At 48.3% G+C, this 21876-nt stretch overlaps 1 protein-coding gene across 1 annotated transcript in view; it reads left to right on the top strand.

The window, feature by feature from the left end:
• Positions 1-21876, top strand: part of LOC130377585 (sodium channel protein type 5 subunit alpha-like) — a 193935-nt gene that overhangs the window by 44044 nt on the left and 128015 nt on the right. Inside the window, exons 8-10 of the mRNA XM_056584743.1 lie at positions 396-569; positions 3467-3589; positions 20076-20348. Of these exons, the coding sequence (XP_056440718.1) occupies positions 396-569; positions 3467-3589; positions 20076-20348 (570 nt within the window). The remainder of the gene's footprint in view (positions 1-395; positions 570-3466; positions 3590-20075; positions 20349-21876) is intronic.

The raw sequence follows: 21876 nt of genomic DNA, 5'->3' as shown, positions 1-21876 counted from the left end.
AGAAGTCTCTGCTACTGACTAAAATGAAGATCAGACTTTATTAATCGAGGGGGGAGACCATGATTCACCTCTAACTCCACTGACACTCAATAATGAGTAATGACAATAGCAAGGCATATATAGAAAGAATATTTTGCATAATATAGAACTGTCAAGAAGTCAGAAAAGTTTCAGTTTACATTTTGCTTTCTAGTACTCCTATCATAGAGATGTGGCATGTTTGGGCGGAGCTGAAAATGTCCACATCCTTTCTTCTTTTGTCTATCCTCATATTGTCTTATTGTCATATTGTCTTATTGTCGAATTGTCGTATTGTCTTATTGTTGTCTTGCCTTATTGTCTTATTGTCTTCTTGTCCTGTACTGTGACCTTAAGTCCCTTCTCGCGCCCCTCAGGCCTTTGAGGACATCTACATCGAGCAGAGGAAAGTGATCAAGGTGATCCTGGAGTACGCTGACAAGATCTTTACCTACATCTTCATCCTGGAGATGCTGCTGAAGTGGATTGCCTACGGCTTCAAGAAATACTTCACCAACTACTGGTGCTGGCTGGACTTCCTCATCGTCGACGTGAGTCTCAGCCTCAGCCTTAAGAGAAGGCTTTTTTCATTTTCCTTCTTCACTTCCTCCTGTAGAAAATGTTGACCATTCAGGTTCTCCTCTACGATCTGATTGGTCAACGCATTGGGGAAGCACATGCGACTATTGGTCGCTATGATCTCACCCAGTCCTCAGACATTGAAGAAAAGGCACAGACAAATAGACATGTACAGAGATGAAGAACAGATCTGATCTATTTAAACGTCTGCTACCCAGTTGTTACCTTCAAGACAAAGCGCAACAATCCCTGATCGGCTTCGGGGGAAAGGGGGGTCGAGAGGCAGACAGAGAGAGAGAGAGAGAGAGAGAGAGACTTTGGGCCCTATTTTAACTGTCTGAAACGCAAGTGAGAAGCGTCAAGTGCAAGTAGCTTTGTGGGCAGTTCTATGGCGATGTTGCTATTTTACCGGCGCATAAATGACCCGGCGCAAATCTAAAAATGGCTGGTCTTAAGTAGCCTAATTACCCGTAGGTGTGGTTTGGGCGTAATGTGCAATAAACCAATGAGAGTGCCATCTCCATCCCCTTTAAGAGGCATGAGCGCATTTGAATCTGACGAGTTGATATCTTGACAGTGCGTTTGCAGTCTCCGATGAGACAGGTGCATGACCACATGAATTTCAAACTTCAAGTGGCTCAGTTTATGGCCAAATAATATGGCCTAATTCACACATGGAATAGCGTTTTCTTCCACAACTTCAGAAACACTGATTCCTCAAAAAATGTCGGCAAAGAAAACTAAACACATATATGATATGCGGTAACTGTGGTTCTATTTAATGATACGCAATACATTAACAAACATCGTTTCTTACCAGTATTGTATGCATTATCGTTATCGAATTGTGTTCCTAATATGCATGGATCCGCCCGTTAATATACATTGCCATGGACTGTATCATGCGTTACGTATTTAGTTTGCGTGTGTTTAAACAGATGAACGCATACACGCACGCCCACTTTCATTAATTACTTTACAAATGCACACACGTGCCCGCCTTCATTCATTCTTTTTAACACTCACTCGCGGTAAAACAATGTTTTCTCACGATCAAATACTCATCAATCCTAAAAGTTATGGGCTCGTACACTATGGCTGTGTCAAGAAAATATGTGTTTGCTGTACGGTGTTTGCAGATGTATTGATTTAAAAGTACAATTTATTACCGCTGTATCAGCTGTTCTTTCCCAAATAATTTACCAAGAATGTAGATGAGAGAAGCAAAGTGTATGCGCAAGGTGCACAAGCAACATTATGCATGCGCCCTTAAAATAGCATCTGAACAACACGCTACTGACTTTAAACCAGGTATTTCGTGGTTTGTGGCGCAATTGTTTTCTGAACCTGCAAAATAGCACCAGGGAACGTTTGCGCCAGAACACACCTCCTCCTTTCGCCGACCCGCCTCTTGAGGCGCAAGATCATTCCCTAATTTACAAGCGTGTGGCGGTGGAGGGAAAAGAACACTCTGCGCCAGTTGCAAACTAGCAACGACACTAGTTTGCAAAAAAGTAAATTGAGCAGTGTAGAAAGTCAATTGCGCCGGATGCAAGATAGGGCCCAAGGAGTGAGAGACAAAGAGAGAGCGACGCTCTAAGAGCCTTTGGCAAGCAGTGCCTTTTCAACCTCAATCTCAACATACAAATTTATACACGAATACAGACATAGTACACGCACAAAAAACACGCAATATATTCACTGGAAATTGACGTGCTGTATCAGCATCTATCTCTATCGCTCTCCCTCTATCTCTCTGTCTCCCTCTGCTACTCTCTATGATCTCGCTCTCTCTCCCTTAACTCTCTCTCTCTCATTTCTCTCTCTCTAACTCTTTCTTCTTTCTCTAATCTCTCTCCCTCATCTCTCTCTTTCCCTCTACTCCTACTCCCTCTATCATCTCTCTCTCTCTCTCCCTCTGCTACTCTCTCAATGATCTCTCTCTTTTTCATCTCTCTCTATTCCTCTTCTACTCTCTCTTTATCTCTCTCTCTTTCCCTTCGTTCTCTCCAATGTTGGAGGACCACGTTTGTCTGCAAAGGAGCGCTTTCAGTCTTCTTTTGAACATGCCGACTGCTCAGCTCGTTCTGAGGGGTCTCAGCAGGGGGTCTCTGACCCAGACTTGCCTGGTCCCTGTAGACCTCAGTGATAGGCCAGCTGGCTCCGGCCCTTGGTCTGGACAACATCTTCTCCATGCGGGTTCTCAGGACCCTGCGGGCCCTCCGCCCCCTCCGCGCCATTTCCCGCTTCGCTGGTATCAGGGTAAGACCCTGCTGGCATATAATTCAGGTTTTCTCCTCCACAGCAAGACTCTTTCTAATTGATAATGCTGTTGATTTACTTCCTGTAGGTAAAACTGTACAGTCTCCAAAACGTTTGTGTTCAGTGCTTCCTTTAGTGGATGATGGACTTTCCTTTTTCTCCTTAGGTTCCTTGAGTAGCTCGAAGATCAGGACCGACCCTTTGAATTCATATGTATATGGTTATTTGTGTGTATTAAGGATTGTATATTAGTTATCGTGTTTGATACTTTACTCTTTAGCAGTAAAGAGTAGTTGTGTTAAACTCGCAGTAACTAACACAAATGTTTTGACCACAGACACAACCTGGTGGAGCCTCCTCTTCCATACCTAATACAGTCCAGGCTACAAGTGGTCTCCTGGAAAAGCTAGCTAACACCTTTTCCCTCTCAACACACAGACTGCCTTGGCCCGGTGCAACACTAACACATAACACCAGGCCTAGCCTCAGATAGCATACCAAATAACACTCTTGGTGTCCCTCTCTCTCTCTCTCTCTCTCTCTCTCTCTCTCTCTCTCTCTCTCTCTCTCTCTCTCTCTCTCTCTCTCTCTCTCTCTCTCTCTCTAGGTGTCCTTGGTCAGTCTGGTAGCTAACACACTGGGCTACTCAGACTTTGCTGCCATCAAATCCTTACGAACCCTGCGGGCCCTGAGGCCTCTCAGAGCTCTGTCCAGATTTGAAGGCATGAGGGTAAGCATCAGTATTAAAGTAACTAACCCTGATCACCTTAATGACCTTACTTACACCCCACTACTGCTGAACCCTGAGCTTACTAACTTACCCCAACTACTGACTAACCCAGAGTCTGACATAAATGTAAATGGACTGCATTTATATAGCACTTTTCTAACCATTGGCCACCCAAAGCGCTTTACAATATTGCCTCACATTCACCATTGAAGCACACATTCACACACCGACGGCGGAGTCAACCATGCAAGGTGACAGCCAGCTTGTCAGGTGCTAACAGTCAGGGTTAGGTGCCTTGCTCAAGGAAACCTCGACACTGAGCTAGGAGGAGCCAGGGATCTAACCAACAACTTTCAGGTTACCAGCCAACCCGCTCTACCTCCTGAGCTACTGCCGCCCCAAACATCTTAACCCCCACTACTGCCTAACCCTGAACCTCACACCTTACCCCCCACTACTGTTTAACCCCGAGCCTCACACCTTAGCCCCCACTACTGCCTAACCCTGAACCTCACACCTTACCCCCCACTACTGTTTAACCCCGAGCCTCACACCTTAGCCCTCACTACTGCCGAACCCTGAGCCTCACACCTTTAACCCTGACTACTGCCTAACCCTGAGCCTAACACCTTAACCCCCACTACTGCCTAATCCCGAGCCTCACACCTTAACCCCCCACTACTGCCTAACTCCGAGCCTCATACTTGAACCCCCCACTACTTCCTAACCCAGAGCCTCACACCTTCTCCCCCCACTACTGCCTAACCCGGAGCCTCACACCTTAACCCCAACTACTGCCTAACCCCGAGCCTCAACCCTTACCCCCCAGTCCTGCTGAATAAGATCTCTAGATATAGGAGGAAGCTGGAAGCTTGGTTTATACTTCGGTTCACAGCTTAGAAATTTCCAAAAGTCAAAGCATTAGACTTTACTTTGAATTCCAAAGAAAGTCAGTCCATTGATTTCAAGTCAAAAGGACTTTTGTTCAAAAATGTAATAGTGAGGTTAGTTTTTCAGGTGTGCTTTTAAAGAAATGTCCCTTTGAGAGAAGTGCAGTTTTTATTTCGAAAGACAATTTATCACAAACATTATCTCCAACGCTATGCTAACAATCAGGTTCGGAATCAATAGAACCCCCCACATGTATATACACGATATATATATATATATATATATATATACATATATTATTTAATATAATCATCATGGTCATGATGATTATATTCAATTCTTTATGCTATTGAATTTTGTATAGCGAAAGGTTAACACAATTTAATTTATTGCATTGAAATTTTCTACTTTGAAAACAAGGTTGTCTGATTTTATTTGTCTTGAATTCACCTCTTCAATTATGGCATTTCAAATTCACCATTTCAAAAAGACGATTTAAAATGTAAAAACGAATTCAGACACAAAGATCCAAGTTACAGATATTCAAAAATATGATATTCTTTACTCATATTCAAGTGTTCAAAATCCCGACCTAAATTTTCAAGCCATTAAAATTCAAACTGAAGTAGTAGTTGGGACAGGCCTAAGCATCGAGACCGAATATAGTCAAACGGACAGCTATCATCATAGCTGCTGTGTTGGTTTTGGACCCCTAAGCCCCTGCTTATTGAGGTCAGAGAACAGACATAATTGACTTCAACCGGACTACTTAAGTGCCCTGAGAAGGAGATGGTTTTAAACTCTTAATACTATGCTATAGTGACAATAAAAGGCATTCATTCATCACCAGAGCCTTTCATTCCATGTCAGCCATCATTTTTAATGCTTTAATTCTCTAGTTAGCTTAGGCCAGGGTTCCCCAATTAGTTTTTCCAGAGGGCCAAATTTGGTCAAACATGCCATGCCAAGGGCCGAAATGTCGTTTCATTTTTCTAATTCGCCATTTTTATGTGCAAATTTAGCTTTAATTATAATTACTGTTTTAGCGATAATGCAGGAGGGCTGGATCAATTAGGTTTAAATAGCATCCAGCTTCGACTGGAGGGCTTCAATCGCTTCGTACATGTCAGCAACAGTGTGGTTCTTGCCTTGTAGCTGCAGGTTAAGGTGATTCAGATGAGACATGTCACAAAAAATTAACATCTGCCAACACCTTGGCGTCAGCCCGCCAGAAATTCGCGGGCTTTTGGGCTCTGCAGGCTGGATAAAAACGACACACGTTCATCACGCAGGTCGCACACCCTCTCCAACACACGGCCTTTACTCAGCCAGCGAACATCGTTGTGCAGCAACAGATCTTTGTGTTCAGCTGACATTTCCTCTGCACCTGCTTTCATAGCTCCACAACTTTTGTTTTGATTTTTTCCTCTTGATTTAAGATTTCACCAGCCATGTGAATTGCACATTGTTTAATGAACTCTGCATCAGCATAGGGCTTCTTAGCTTTATCAAGCATCAAGGAAACATGCAATGAAGCAGCTGTTGCGCTCTCTTGTGCCGATGCCGTTTTGCATATGGTTAAAACTGACCGCTTGTATGATGTCAACATGCTTGCAATCTTTGGTTTGCGTTGCTCTGATTTTTCTGGGAAACTTCCATTAAAGCTGGCAGCATGCAAACAGTTTGTGTCAGGTTGTCCGATTTAATGACAGTCACCCTCTGCTTGCATATTAAGCATGTCGGCTTTGCGTTGGCATGGTCCGGTAAAGAAAAGCAATACTTATCGGTCCATTCAGTTTTAAACTGGCGGTTCTCCTGGTTGACCTTCCTTTTCATGGCAAATGACATGTTTCTTTCATCAATTTTCAATCCGTTGATTTTTGACAAAGTTGTAATTCCCTGGGATGACAGACGGATAGCGGGAAAGTGACGCACGAAGCACGTTATTACGTCAGCACGCAGTAACGTCAACGGTCAAGTGGATGGTGTGGGCTGAGGGGAAAATATAGCAGACCGCGCAAATAAAAAAGAAAAAAAATTTATTTATTTTTTTTGGAGATAACATGTGACATGTGGGTCTGCGCGGGCCGGACATTTTGCTCTTGCGGGCCGGATCTGGCCCGCGGGCCGCTAATTGGGGTTCACTGGCTTAGGCCTTTCCTAACTGCTACTTTAGTTTGAATTTTTATGGCTTTAAATTTCTGGACCGTATTTTCACCACCTGAATATGAGAAATAAATATTGTATTTTGATTATCTGCAACTTGATTTTTTTATGTGAACTAGTGGACATTGAAAGCATATTTTGAAATGGTTCAACTTGAAATGCAATGTTTGAATTTCAAAGAGGTGAATTCAAAATGTATATATTGAGATGTTCTTGGTTTAGGAAGTATAATAGTTAAATGTAATGAAATCAATGGTTTTTACATATACAAAATGCAGTGGCTTTTAAAATTCTAAACATTGATGGGATTTGCTTCCAAAGACTCGACTTTAAAACGAATCCATGATGACGTGTTTATCTGCAATCACCTCCAAAATATGTTCATTAGGACAATATATTAATGCGCAATGCTGTTGCCATGTTTTCAGGGATGGAAAGTCACTGGTTCAGAAAGTAAGAAAGAAAAATCCCTCCAGGTTGTTGCAGCATCCAATGCAGTGACCGTCTGATTTCACGCCCATTTATGTACCTAATTTTAGCGAATCAGGTGGTTGGCCCAAAATAGCAGGGTGGATTACATCAACCTGCAATTTTCCACCTCTGCATTTTTGTAACAGCAGGCCAACGCTTTTACCCAGTATGGCAGCCCTCCATTGATTTAAAAATGCTTCCCAGTGGTGGTTTCTAATGGAATCGTACCATCCAGTTCAGTGTTCCATCAAAGCTCCTTCTCCTGGTTTTCTGTTGCTGAAGAGATGCAGGAAATCCATCCAAACGAATCCAACCTGCACTATTGTTATTTTCTCTCTGTTTTCACGTCTCTTCTATTTCTATTGGATTGTTTCATCATCAATCTGCGGGGAAGGTGAAACAGTTCATTTGGTCGACATTCCATGTCATTGTTCAGCATAATTTTGTCTAATAATTCATTGATTAAAATGGTTGTATGTTTAGATATGGTAGCTGTTTCCATATCTTAATGCTAAATCAAATGACCAACTGACACATTGTCCACCCTTCCTCTCTAGGACCTATGATAAACTGTCAGTATTATCAACAGTATATCTGTGTTCTCTACACTATATACTGTTATTCTCTCCTCACTGCGCTTCCTTCATATCTTTGCTTTTATCTGGCCTTTTTTGTGGATAGCCTACAGTCCATGTCAGGCACTGGCCAATGAGCAGGGTATACCCTAATCAATTGATTGGCCATTCAATTCCATTGGTTCAAATTCTTCCAAACATTTTCGCTCCCTGTGTCAAACCAATCCAGCTTGTGTTATGATATTCAGGGTTTGGAAGCCTTTCTACAATGCAGAACATATTTATTAATAAGACAACCATCCTACAAAGTAAGGTCTTGTTGTTTGGCTACCCAGAAACAATTTTCTTATTCAGAGAGGATACACCAAATTTATCATGACTGATAAGAGAGAATAAGCATTAAATATGCAAGAGTGTTTGAAAAATAGTGTAAACAAACTGGGATGTAGCTTTGAATTTAAGTGCAGACCAGACAAAACATAAGTGACACATTAGGTGTGGACCAGGCTCGGACTGCAGGTGATCCAGAGCTCGCTAAATCTCTAGAGGAGATAATGAAATGAGTTCTCACTATGGGAACCATTATCCTCTCTCCTCTTCTCTTCTCCTATTTTCTTCCCCTCTTTCTTCTCGGTTGTTGTCTTTTCTAATTTTCTGCCCTTTCTTCTTGTCTTCTCCTCTCTCCTGCTCCTCCATCATTTTTATCTGGCTAATAAGATCCTCTTGCTCCTCCTGCTCCTGCTTCTCCTCTTCCCCCTGCTCCTCCTCATCCTCCTGCTGCTCCCCCTGCTCCTCCTCATCCTCCTGCTGCTCCTCCTGCTCCTCCTCCTCCTCCTCATTATTTATCTGGCTAATAAGATCGGGCATCCTGCCACTCTACAATCGCTCTGCGCCCAGTGCCATGACGCGGTGCTCACACAGCAGCGCAGCATTCTGGGTAGCAGTGGTGCATTATGGGTACACTGGGGAACGCTGAGTGGATGATAACTTTATAGGAACAGGCGATGGCTGTTGCTGTGTGAGTGGTACACTCTAGCTAGTAGTAAATCTCTCTCACACACTCTCTCCCTCTCTCTCTGTCGCTCTCTCTCCCTCTCTGTCACTCTCTTTCTCTCTCCCTGCTGCTGTTTGTCTCTCACTTTTTCTCTCTAGGTATTGGTCTCTCTAACCCTCTCTCAATCTCTCTCTCTGTCTCTTTATCTCTCTCTTGTCTCTCTATCTCTCTTGTCTCTCTATCTCTCTCTTTGCTCTCTGTTTCTCTCTACGTGGCTCTCTCTCTGCGTCTCTCTCTATCTCTCTCTCTGTCTCACTCTCTCTCTTTCTCTGTCTGTCTCTCTTTCTCTCTTCGTCTGTCTGTCTCTCTCTGTGTCTCTTTCTCTCTCTCTCTTTCTGTATTTCTCTGTCTCTCTGCTTGTCACACTATCTCTGTCTTTCTCTCCCTCTCTCTCAGTCTCTCTCTCTCTCTCACTCTCACTCTCTCTCTCCCTCTCTCTGTCACTCTCTCTCCCTCTATGTCACTCTCTCTCCCTCTCTGTCACTCTCTTTCTCTCTCCCTGCTGCTGTTTGTCTCTCACTTTTTCTTTCTAGTCTAGTCTATTGGTCTCTCTAACTCTCTCTCAATCGCTCTCTCTGTCTCTCTCTTGTCTCTCTATCTCTCTCTTTGCTCTCTGTTTCTCTCTATGTGGTTCTCTCTCTACGTCTCTCTCTATCTCTGTCTCACTCTCTCTCTTTCTCTGTCTCTGTCTGTCTCTCTTTCTCTCTTCGTCTCTGTCTGTCTCTCTCTGTCTCTTTCTCTCTCTGTCTCTCTTTCTCTCTCTTTCTCTGTCTCTCTTTCTCTATGTCTCTCTCTCTGTCTGTCTCTGTATTTCTCTGTCTCTCTGCTTGTCACACTATCTCTTTCTCTGTCTGTCTCTGTCCTTCTCTCCCTCTCTCAGTCTCTCTCTCTCTCTCTCTCTCTCTCTTTGGCTCTCCCTCTCACTATCTGTCTCTCTCTATATCTCTCTGGCTCTCTCTCTCTCTCTCTCTCTCTCTCTCTCTCTCTCTCTCTCTCTCTCTCTCTCTTTCTCGTCACACTGTCTATCGTGAGATGAGGAGGAGGAGTGTATGTAAGGGCCCAGCATGTCCTCTGAGGGGTTCTGAGTCGGAAATGGAATTGCGGCACTGGGACGAAACTAATGAACATTCAGAGTCCAGACTCCCAGCCCAGGGATCTTATTGGCCAGATTTTACCAGCATGCCAAATCTAGGTACTGGCAATTAGTGACTGCTCTATTGTTGCGTTAGACAAAAATGTGTGTGTGTGTGTGTGTGTGTGTGTGTGTGTGTGTGTGTGCATGTGCGTGTGTGTGGTGGGAGGGAAGGGCATGTGTGATTATGTCATGAAATGTACCATTGTATGTTGTTGTTTGTGTATGTGTATGTATACCTGTGTGTGTTTGTGTGTCTTTAACCATGTGTATGTATACCTGTGAGTGTGGTTGTGTGTGCGTGTGTGTGTGTGTGTGTCTGTTTGTGTGCGTGTGTGTGTGTGTGTGTGTGTGTGTGTTGTGGCGACCCGGCCCCAGGAAATTCTCTCTCGCGCAGGAAATCACAACACGCCAAGGTCCGTTCAAAGCCCAATAGGGCGTTTATTCATTAATTAACGGAAAGCCGCGTGGGTCTGCCCAACAGGGGGAAACCCAAAACCATACTGGTGACTCCGTGAGCCATGGTAGAGTCCAGAGGATTGTCTCTCCGGCTGGGCCGGTCTCGTCCCTGGCGAGGGAAGTCACTCCGATCGCTAATGCTGTCCAAGCGGTTTGTTCCGTGTCGGCGAGCGTCCGGGTGTGCGGGTTACCTCGGGGCCGCTGGGGGAAGTCCGCTAGATCCACAAGTCTGTCTGTCCGTATCGGGTCCTGGAGGTACTCTGCTCCGCTCGGACTCCTGGTTCTCTTCCCTTGGAGAACATCAAACAGCCTTTTAAAGGGCACCTGGTCCTCTTCTTCCTCTGCCGCAGGTGTTCTCCATGCGCCGATTAGAGTGATGCAATGGATGCTCTATGGCTCCGACTGGTGGATATCGGCGGTATACGCCCTCCACTACCTCTCCCTTGGGCCGCCTGGCCTGAGGGTTTGGGACCGGGTTGCCACACTCCTCCACCGCTGGTTGAAGCCTCGGGTCGTCTCTGAGTGACCAGAGTCAGTCATCTCGGCGGAACAGAGCGTCGGCGTTGGCGTGTTGCCTGCCTGGCCTGTGGTCCATCTGGAACCTGAAATCCTGGAGGGCCAGGAACCACCTCGTCACCCGTGCGTTTGAGGCCTTCGCACTGGCCATCCACTTGAGCGGCGCATGGTCGGTGACGAGCGTGAACTCCCGGCCCAGGAGGTATTACCTCAGCTGGTCTAGTGCCCACTTGATGGCCAGGGCCTCTTTCTCCACAGTAGAGTAGTTCTTCTCGTTGGGGAGGAGCTTTCTGCTGAGGTAAGTCACTGGGTGTTCCTCTCCCACCAGGACCTGGGAGAGTACCGCTCCCAGGCCCACTTCTGACGCGTCGGTGTGGACTATCAGGGGCAGAGAGAAATCAGGGGTTATCAGGACGAGCTCCGAGCAGAGGGCTCGTCTGAGGTCACCGAATGGACTGCAGGTGATCCAGAGCTCGCTAAATCTCTAGAGGAGATAATGAAATGAGTTCTCACTATGGGAACCATCATCCTCCTTTCTCTTCTTTTCTTCCCCTCTCTCTTCTCGGTTGTTCTCTTCTCTATGCTCCTCCTCCTCCTCCTCCTGCTCCTCCTCCTGCTCCTCCTCTTCCTCCTTTTCCTGCTCCTCCTCCTGCTCCTCCTCTCCTGCTCCTCATCCCCCTGCTCCTCCTCATCCTCCTGCTGCTCCCCCTGCTCCTCATCCTCCTGCTGCTCCTCCGGCTCCGAGCAGAGGGCTCGTCTGAGGTGACCGAATGCTCTCCCGACCGCCTCCGACCACGTTACCCGGTCTGGCAGGGCCTTCCGGGTCAGGTCATTTAGGGGACTGGCCAGAGTGGCGAAGCCAGGGATAAACCTCTGGTAGTACCCTACCAGACCAAGAAACAACTTCACCTTTTTTTTGGAGGTGGGGCGGGGCCAGTCCCTGATGGCTGCGACCTTGCTCTCTTGGGGTCTTGGTACCCCAGGTAGGATTTCTCCTCCAGTCCCAGGCAGCACTTGGCGGGGTTGGCGGTGAGTCCGGCCCTCCTCAACTCTCCCAGGACCGCCCGCAACTGTCGGAGGTGGACATCCCAGCTGGTGCTGTGGATGATAATTTCATCGATGTAGGCTGCTGCGTACGCCTGGTGGGGACGAAGGAGCTGGTCGCAAACGCCGTCTTCTCCCGAGCGGTTCTGTTGAGTGGCACCTGCCAGTACCCCTTGGTGAGGTCCAGGGTGGTGAGGTAACGGGCGGGACAGAGTCGCTCAATCAGGTCGTCGACCCTGGGCATGGGATAAGCGTCAAAGTCCAAGACCTCATTGAGTCTCCGGAAGTCGTTACATAATCTAAAAGTTTCATCGGGTTTGGGGACCAGGACGATGGGGCTGGACCAGGCGCTGCTTGACTCCTCGATGACTCGGAGCTGGAGCATCCTGGCGACCTCCTCCCGGATCGCATTCCTACAGGCCTCCGGGACCCGGTAGGGGGGTATGCGCACCGTGACGCCTGGCGCCGTCTTGATGTCGCGGTAGCCACCGTGGTCCTCCCGGGTACCTCTGAGAAGACGTCCTGGTGTTGCAGGATGACTTCCTCGAGGACTTGCTTCTGGGCTGGGCTGAGGTCCTCTCCCATAGGAACTACCAGTATGTCGCATCGGGCGGCCAAAACCAGGGGTGCCGGTGGGTTAGCTCCAGTTCGCCACTGTTTCAGTAGGTTGATGTGGTAGAGTTGGGTGGGTTTGCGTCTCCCGGGTTGCTGTACCCTGTTGTTCACCAGAACCAGGTCGCCGGGCCGAAATGTGCGCAGCTGGGCTCCCCGGTTGTAGACTCGGGCTTGAGCTTGCTGGGCCTGTCTGAGATGGTTCCTGACGATGGGCCAGACCTGCGCCATGCGGTCCCTCACCTGCTCCACCTGGTCCAACATAGTGCGATGGGGGGAGGGCCGACTCTCCCACGCCTCCTTGGCGAGGTCGAGGAGTCCCCTTGGTCTTCTCCCGTGCAGCAGCTCAAAGGGGGAGAAACCCGTGGAGGCTTGGGGAACTTCGCGGACTGCGAACAGGATATGTGGCAGGAGCTGGTCCAATTTTTTCCCGTCGGTGTGCATGGCTTTCTTAAGCATCTGTTTTAGTGTTTTGTTAAAACGTTCCACAAGCCCGTCAGTCTGGGGGTGGTACACCGATGTCCGGAGCTGCTTCACCTGGAGGAGGCTAAGCAGTCATTTCATCTGCCGTGACATAAAACAAGATCCCTGGTCTGTGAGTACCTCCCTGGCTATCCCTACCCGACTGAACAGGAGCATCAGCTCCTTAGCGATCGCCTTGGCAGTGACGGCGCGGAGGGGTAGGGCTTCCTGATACCGAGTAGCATAGTCCACTAGCACTAGAATGTATCTATGTCCCCGGCTGGTCTTCGGGAGAGGCCCAACAATGTCTAGAGCTAACCTGTCGAATGGTACTTCGATTATGGGCATGGGGGTTAAAGGGTTCCAAACCGAGGGTCTCGGGGCAGTACGCTGGCAGTCGGGGCAGGTCTGACAGTATTGGACAACGTAATTTTTCACCCCAGGCCAATAAAAACGGTCTAAAATCCGATCTCTGGTTTTGTCCATGCCTAGGTGTGCCATAAACAGCACTTTGCTGAAATAAGGTAGGGTTATCATTGTTGCTATGGCGGCGCGCACGGACGCAGCGGCTCTTGGCTCTCTGATTTAGTGTATTATTTCAGTGTATTATGCTCGTGTTTTTTGTATTTTTAGTGTGTCTTAGGACGTGGTGTGAAGCTAAACATTTTTACAGCCACACAGAGCTCCTGAACATCGGGTTACGTTGTCAGGTTGCAGTTACGAGCGACTTCCAGTGGAATCACAACATCCCGCTCGACATAGCGCGGCCACCGGAGTCCCCTTGGATTGTCGTTGGCCCCAGCAAGCGGCGTAGGCGGCGCAAGGAGCGCCAGCAGAAGCGGGGTTGCCAAGCGGGTCTTCTAGCCCGGCTACGGAAACAGCCGCTCAAACCCCCGTTACCCAGCATCTTCCTAACTAACGCAAGATCCATCGTTCACGAAATCGACGAATTGGAACTACATCTAGCAGCCAACTGCTTTGTTCGCGATTGCTGTGTTATGATCATCACAGAGACCTGGCTACATCAGCTGATCCCGGATGCGTCAGTTCTACTAGCGGGACGCACTATCCACCGCTCCGACAGGAACAAGGATTCCGGAAAAAGCAGAGGAGGGGGACTGTGTGTTTATGTTCACAATGATTGGTGAAGCAGTAAGAGCAAAGAAAATCACTGCTCCCCGGACATAGAAGCAATGTCAGTAGTTTGCAGACCCTTCTATCTGCCCAGAGAACTGACAGTGGTAATTATCACTAGTTTATATTCCACCAGATGCAAATATTAGCATAGCTCTTACCTACCTACATGATAGTGTCAATAAACAGCAGCAAGCTCATCCTGATGGGGTACACATCATTGCTGGGGATTTTAATCAAGCATGCCTAAAGACAGTCCTTCCCAATTTTATACAGTATGTACGGTGCTCCACCAGAGGAAACAACACACTGGACCGTGTCTATTCTAACATAAAGCATGCTTATTGAGCAGTTCCCCTCCCACATCTGGGTCTGTCTGACCATCTTTCGCTGCTCCTCATCCCAGCATACACTCCCCTTAGGAGGAAAACCAAGCCGGTCACAAAGACTGTAAAAACCTGGCTAGAGGGTGCACTCTCCCAACTGCAGGACTGCTTCGCTCACACAGATTGGAGTATCCTTGAACAACAGGATCTACAGGGCTTCACTGACACCGTATTGTCATACATCAAATACTGCACTGACAATGTGATGGTTGATAAGAACATCAAAGTCTATCCAAACCGAAAGCCATGGATGACAAGTGAAGTCCAGTCACTCCTTAGAGCCAGAAACGCCGCCTTCAAAACAAAGGACAATGTCCTGTACAGCGTGGCGAGAAGGGACCTGAGGAGAGGAATTAAAGGTGCGAAGGAGGCCTACAAAAGGAAGGTTGAGGGCCATCTGACGAACAACAATCCTTGTCAAGCGTGGCAGGGATTAAAACATCTCACAAACTACAAAAGCAGCCCCTCAGTGACCATCAGTGCCGACGCCTCGCTGGCAGAGGAATTAAACCATTCCTTTGCCCTTTTTGAGGCTACAAGGCCCAACACAGACATGCTGACCCCTCCGACCACAAGCAAACACACACTCACTATCCAGGAACATCAAGTGAGTCGTGTATTCAGGTCAGTGAACACAAGAAAAGCCACTGGACCTGATGGAGTGCCTGGCGAAGTAATCAAAGCTTTTGCTGATCAGCTGGCAGTGGTCTTTACTAAGATCTTCAACTTGTCCCTGACACATGCCACCGTCCCACCATGTCTCAAGTCGGCTACCATAATCCCTGTCCCCAAAAATTCAACTATCAATAACCTCAGTGACTACAGACCCATTGCACTAACACCAGTGGTTGCAAAAGGTTTTGAGAGGCTTATGACTCATCACATCAAAGAATGTCTCCCTTCAACCTTTGACCCCTTCCAATTTGCATACAAAGCAAACCGATCAACTGATGATGCCATCTCTACAGCCCTCCACACTGAACTCAGCCACCTGGAACACCCGGGGACCTCCGTAAGGATGCTCTTTGTCGACTACTGCTCGTCCTATAATACCATCATCCCTGACATCCTTGTGAGCAAGCTAGCTGCCCTGGACTTCCCCCCCGCCACCTGTGCCTTGATAAAAGACTTTCTTACAAATCGACCGCAGTCTGTTAAAATTGGCACCCACAGCTCCTCCACCCTCATGCTCTGTACGGGTTCTCTACAGGGCTGCGTGCTGAGCCCACTCCTGTATGCCATCTACACACATGACTGTACTCCCACCCACCCCACCAACACAATAGTCCAATTTGCGGATGATACGACTGTGGTGGGGCTCATAACCGGAGGAGACGAGTCGGCCTATAGGGATGAGGTGCAGCGGCTGTTGGAGTGGTGTGCTGCAAACAACCTGACCCTTAACACAATAAAAACAAAGGAGGTTATAATGGATTTCAGGCGTCACAGAGCTGACCCCGCCCCTCTCCACATAAATGGTGACTGTGTGGAGAGAGTCTCCACCTTCAAGTTCCTGGGAACTCACATCTCTGAGGACATATCCTGGTCAGCTAACACATCAGCGGTGGTGAAGAACAACAACGACTCCACTTTCTGAGGGTACTCAAGAGAAACAAACTGGAGGAGAAGCTGCTGGTGACCTTTTACCGCTCCACCGTCGAGAGTGTGCTGGCCTTCTCCATCACTGTGTGGTATGCTGGCTGTACAGTGGCTGACAGGAAAAGGCTGCAGAGGGTGATAAGGTCAGCTGAAAAAACTATTGGCTCTCCTTTGCCCTCCTTGGATGACATTGCCAGCTCACGATGCATCTCAAGAACAAGAAAGATCATCCGTGACCACCTCCATCCCGGCCACCACCTGCTCAGCCTACTGCCCTCTGGTAGGAGGTATAGGAGCCTGAAGAGCAGAACCAACAGGCTGAACAAAAGCTTCTTTCCTTGGGCAATCAGGACACTTAACACTCATAAAACTTGAAACACAGATTCCTCTCTTTCTATAAAGTGCAATATGCTTACGGTCTTTATATTTATTTATTCTGACATTTATTTATTCGTTCCTAATGTTTTTCTTATTTCTGTCTTGTTTTTTTTACAATTTTTAACTTAAATTGCTTGTATATTTATTTATTTTAGTGCCGTCAGTTAAACGCGTTATTAACGGCGTTAACGCAAACCAATTTTAACTTCGTCAATTTTTTTAACGCGCGATTAACGCAATTTATTATTATTATTATTTTTATTTTTTTATTTTTTCTTTGGCTCAAAACAAAGAAGCAGTAGCCTGACTGCTATGTTCAAGGCACTATATTTGTATGTTCATCAATTAATTGCACTATAGGCTTTTTTTTGTATCGTCTGTATTAATCAGTATATGCAAATGTTGTTATCAATAAAAAAACATTTGCACAAGGCAAGCCGATGCACTTCTCCATGTTGATAAGAGCATTACAATGAGAAAAATTAATGGGACAAAGAAATCCAGGGATATTTAGCATAGAAAAAACATTTGCGATTAATCACGATTAATCGTGTGTTAACTATGGCATTAATGTGATTAATTGCGATTAAATATTTTAATCGCTTGACAGCACTCATTTATTTATTTATTTATTTTGTATGTGTAATGCACCTTCAGTTGGCACTCCCAATTTCGTTGTATAGGTGACTGTACAATGACAATAAAATCTATCTTATCTTACCACCAGTTGTTCGGTCACCGCACCCCCCTGCTCTACTACCCGATACAGCAGACCTCCCTTTGTGCTGAAGTGAGGGTGTGGCAGGCAACTCACGACTCCCTCGCTTGACCGTAGTGGACGAAGACGTGACTCCAGGCATGCTTCAGGGCGTGATTCTGCAGCTGGGTGCTGGCAAACTGTCCAGGTCGATCCGTTCCTCCCCCCCACATTGGGAAGAAATCTGAGAATTCAGTGAGAGGCGGGCTCTCGGCTCCTCCTGGTGGGCCGGTCTGTTCGGTGGCCGTCAGGGTGTCCGGAGTGTCCATGGGGGGTTCCGTGGGTCCCACTCGGGGGGTTCCGTGGGTCCCACTCGGGGGGTTCCTCCCGTCGAGTGGCCTGGGGTGCCCGGTGGGGTGGGGCTATCTCCCACGGGTCCGTCGTCCTCTGTGGACGATCCTGCTGGAGTTGAGTGGGTCACCCTAGCCCCGTAGGCGGGTCTGCTGGTTCGTCCGTGGCGGGTCCCGCAGTGGTCGGTAACCTGGTTCGGGGCTCCATAGTCTGGAGAATATGGGGCAGTCTCTCCCAATTAATAGGGTCACGGGGAGGTGGGGTACGATCCCGGCCCGTGCCGTCTACATCCCTCGGGGGGTCCGCACTACAAGGTGGCAGGTCTCGTATGTGCGGGTGTCCCCGTGCACACAGGCGACCTCTAGTGACCTCTGGTGCGCTCAACAGGTGGTCAGGTCCTGACCGACCCTTGTCAGCGAAGGCCGACGGTATGGATACGTCCCAGTTTCCAGGACACTGTCGGGCTAGGTGTCCGGTCAGTCCGCAGCTGAATCACCGTCTGTCCTCTCGGGAGTCCTCGGAGAGGGTCGGCGGTCCCGGTGTGGGTGTTTGGGGCAGGGGATTCGGTCCTCGTCGGCCCCAGTGCGTCTCGGTGGGCCGTGAGGGGTGCCGGACGCTAAAACTCAGTTGTTGAGCCAACTGCCAGTTTTCAAATTGCCGGACCAGCTCATCTACCGTGTCGGGGTGATTGGTGGCGAGGGTTCTCCGGGCGTCGGGCATGAGCTGACAGTCGGTATTGTCTATCAACACCCTGTCCAGGAGGCTGGGTCCCTCTCCGTCTGCGAGCCATCTGCGGATCAGCCTCCTGTGTTGGGAGATTTGAGTCAGCACGGCGCCTCGGAAGTTAAATCGCCATTCGTGGAAGCGCTGGGCCCTGGCGACAAGACTATGTCCATAGTAGGCCAATATCGCCTTTTTCAAGGCTGGGTACTGGCTGGCGCGCTCCGGCGCCAGGTGTTGGCTGTTCTGCTGTGCGGGTCCGGTGAGGAAGGGGGACAGGATGTGGGCCCACCTTTTCCTCCGGCAAGCTCTCCCGACGTGCTGTCCTCTTGAAGACATCCAAGTAGGCATCCACGTCGGACCAAGTTTGGTGAGGCGGCTGGTCGGTGCGGAGGTCGAGGGCTCAAGAACCGTCCGTTGCGTGAGGCGTAGTACCGCCCCCAGGAGGAGGACGAGGCTCTCGGCGGTGTCCCTCTGGGTGGCCGTGGCCAGGGCTTGGTCCCGCTATTGATGCTGGGTGGCGGCCGCGGCCCCATCTGGGCTCTGCATGGGCAGTTGGGTTGGTAAACCTGAGTGGTCCGTAGCGTGGTCAGGTTGCCTGCATTCTCCACCATATGTGGCGACCCGGCCCCAGGAATGTCTTCTTCACGCAGGAAATCACTACACGCCAAGGTCCGTTCAAAGCCCAATAGGGCGTTTATTCATTAAGTAACGGAAAACCGCATGGGCCCAACACGGGGAAACCAAAAACCATACTGGAGACTCTGTGAGCCACGGTAGAGTCCAGGGAATTTTCTCTCCGGCCGGTCCGGTCTCATCCCTGGCGAGGGGGGTCAATCCCGTTGGTTATGCTCTCCCAGCGGTGTGTTCTGTGTCGGCGCACGTCGTCCGGGCGTGCGGTTTTCCTCTGGGTCGCTGGGGGATAGTCCGCTAGATCCACTGGTCTGTCTGTCCGTATAGGGTCCTGGAGGTACTCTACTCCGCTCGGACTCCCGGTTCTCTTCCCTGGGAGAACATCAAACAGCCTTTTAAAGGGTACCTGGTCTTCCTCGTCCTCTGCCGCAGGTGTTCTCCATTGCGCCGATTAGAGTGACGCAATGGACGCTCTCTGGCTCTGACTGGTGTATATCGGCGGTATACGCCCTCCACCTCCTCTCCCTTGGGCCGCCTGGCCTGAGGGTTTAGGACTTGGTTGCCACACTGTGCACGTGGGTGTTTGTGTGATGTTTACCTGTGTGTGTGTGTGTGTGTGTGAAGTTGCATGTGTGTGTGTGTATGTTTATATGTTTGTATACCTGTGTGCGTGTGTGTCTATATGTGTGTGTTTATATGTTTAACTGGATGTGTGTATGTTTACCTGTGCGTGTGTGTGTGTTTTATATTAACTTGTGTGCATGTGTGTGTATGTTTATCCGTGTGTATGTGTGTGTGAGTATGTTTACAAGTGTGTGTGTTTGTGTGTGCGCGTGTCTGTATGTTTCCCTGTGTCTGTACTTACCTGTGTGTGTGTAATTTCACCTGTGTGTGTTTACTAACCTGTATGTGTGTGTGTGTGTGTGTTAGCCTGTGTGTGTTTGTGTACCTGTGATTCTGTGTGATTACCTGTTTGTGTGTGTTTACCTTTGTTTGGGTGTGTGTGCGTGTTTAGCTTTCAGTGTGTACCTGTGAGTGTGTGTTGCCCTGTGTGTGTGTGCATGTGTGTGTGTGTCTGTGTCTACCTGTTTGTGTGTGTGTGTGTGTGTGTGTGTGTGTGTGTGTGTGTGTGTGTGTGTGTGTGTGTGTGTGTGTGTGTGTGTGTGTGTACCTGTGAGTGTGTGTTGACCTATGTGTGTCCCCCAGGTGGTGGTGAACGCCCTGATCGGGGCCATCCCCTCCATCATGAACGTGCTGCTGGTCTGCCTCATCTTCTGGCTCATATTCAGCATCATGGGCGTCAACCTGTTCGCTGGCAAGTACGGCCGCTGTGTGAACCGCACGGGCTACGTGTACAACGCCTCCTTCGTAAACAACAAGACCGAGTGCCTGGCGCTCAACGACACTCACTTCTACTGGAGCAAGGTCAAGGTCAACTTCGACAACGTGGGCGCGGGCTACCTGGCGCTGCTACAAGTGGTGAGCTGGCGTTTAGTGTAGTTCTCCTATCCATTCTCATTCTGTTCTCTGTCCTCCCCTCAACTCTCTCTTCTTGTATTGTTCTCCTGTCTCCTCTACTGATCTCTACCCTCCTTTCCTCTCCTCCTCTCATCCTCTCTCCTTTCCTCCCCTTCTCTCCTCTCTCCTCTCCTATCCTCCCCTGTCTCCTCTCCTCTTATCTCCCCTCCTCTACTCGTCTGATCTCCTCCCCTCCCGTCCCCTCCCCTCTCCTTCTCCTCCCCTCCTCCATTTCTGATAAAGATGTGTAACATAGTGAATCAAGGCTTGTAAACAGTAAACATCTAGAACTTAATTGAACAGGTGGGGGTTTGACATCTAAAATAACTTCAGATCCTTCTTACACCTCCATGTCTGCTGCCTCTCTTATTGTCTCTCCATGTCTGCTACCATCTCTCCACCCAAATTTGTTGTATTTTTCCATTTCCTTTTCCTTTTTTCCTACGTAATTATAACCTTTTAAAATAATTTTGCCCGCGCTTGCCCATTATTCTCTCTCTCTCTCTCTCTCTCTCTCTCTCTCTCTCTCTCTCTCTCTCTCTCTCTCTCTCTCTCTAGTCAACTACCTCTCTCTGCCAGTCTTCTAGATATATAAAGTAAAGCAGCCAATCCACATGACTTCACTGGAACAATGTGGACCGGCATCAGTCATCCGTATAATGACGGCAATTATGTGCCTCACTAACAGTTCAACTGCCTGCATGGGAGTCAAGAATTTATCTACTTTTTCTCCTTCCTCCTCTCGCTCTCTTTTCTATCTCACTCTATCGCATTTCTCATAATATTTATCCTCCAAAAGTCCTTCCTTTGCTCCATCTTTCTCCTCCTCTTTCACCCTCTCTCTCTCCCCCTCTCACTTTCTCTATCCGCTTGCTGTCGTATTTGCCCTCCTACGCTCCCACTTTCGTCTACCTCCTTCTTTCGAAGCGGTTCCCCCTCTCTCTTTCCTTTACCTTTCTCTCCTTCAATCTCCAACTATTTTTTCTTTCTTTATTTGCGGCTTGAGCTGTACTTTCTTTCCGCCCCCCCACACTCATATTACCCCATCTCTCTCAATCTCTCTCTGACTTTCTTTCCTGTCTCTTCGTCAATCTAGCTGTCTATCACTCTCAAGCACTCTTTCTCACTCCTCTATATATTACCCTCTCTCTCTCTCCCACTCTCTCTCTCTCACTCCTCCTCTGTCTATATATCTCACTCTCCTTCCCTCTCACTGTGGAGTCCCTCTGAGTCTCCAATCAATCTGCCTCTGAGAGCTTTATATTTTTAGAGCTGATCGGGTGTGTGTGTGTGTCTGTGTTTGTGTGTGTGTCACATTGTATATGCATGTACATGCATGTTTGTGTGTTTGTTGCTGTGTGTGTCTTTGCGGGCAGGTGGGTGGGTGTGTGTGTGTTTGTGAGCGAACATGTGTCTGCATGTGGGTGTGAGTTGCTGGTTCTGTGTGTTTGTGTGTGTGTATGTGTGTGTGTGTGTGTGTGTTTTTGTG

The sequence above is a fragment of the Gadus chalcogrammus genome, chromosome 23 (assembly GCF_026213295.1).
Source record: "Gadus chalcogrammus isolate NIFS_2021 chromosome 23, NIFS_Gcha_1.0, whole genome shotgun sequence".
Lineage (NCBI taxonomy): Eukaryota > Metazoa > Chordata > Actinopteri > Gadiformes > Gadidae > Gadus > Gadus chalcogrammus.
The sequence above is the reverse complement of the archived record's forward strand: the minus strand, read 5'-3'. Positions and strand labels throughout refer to the sequence as shown.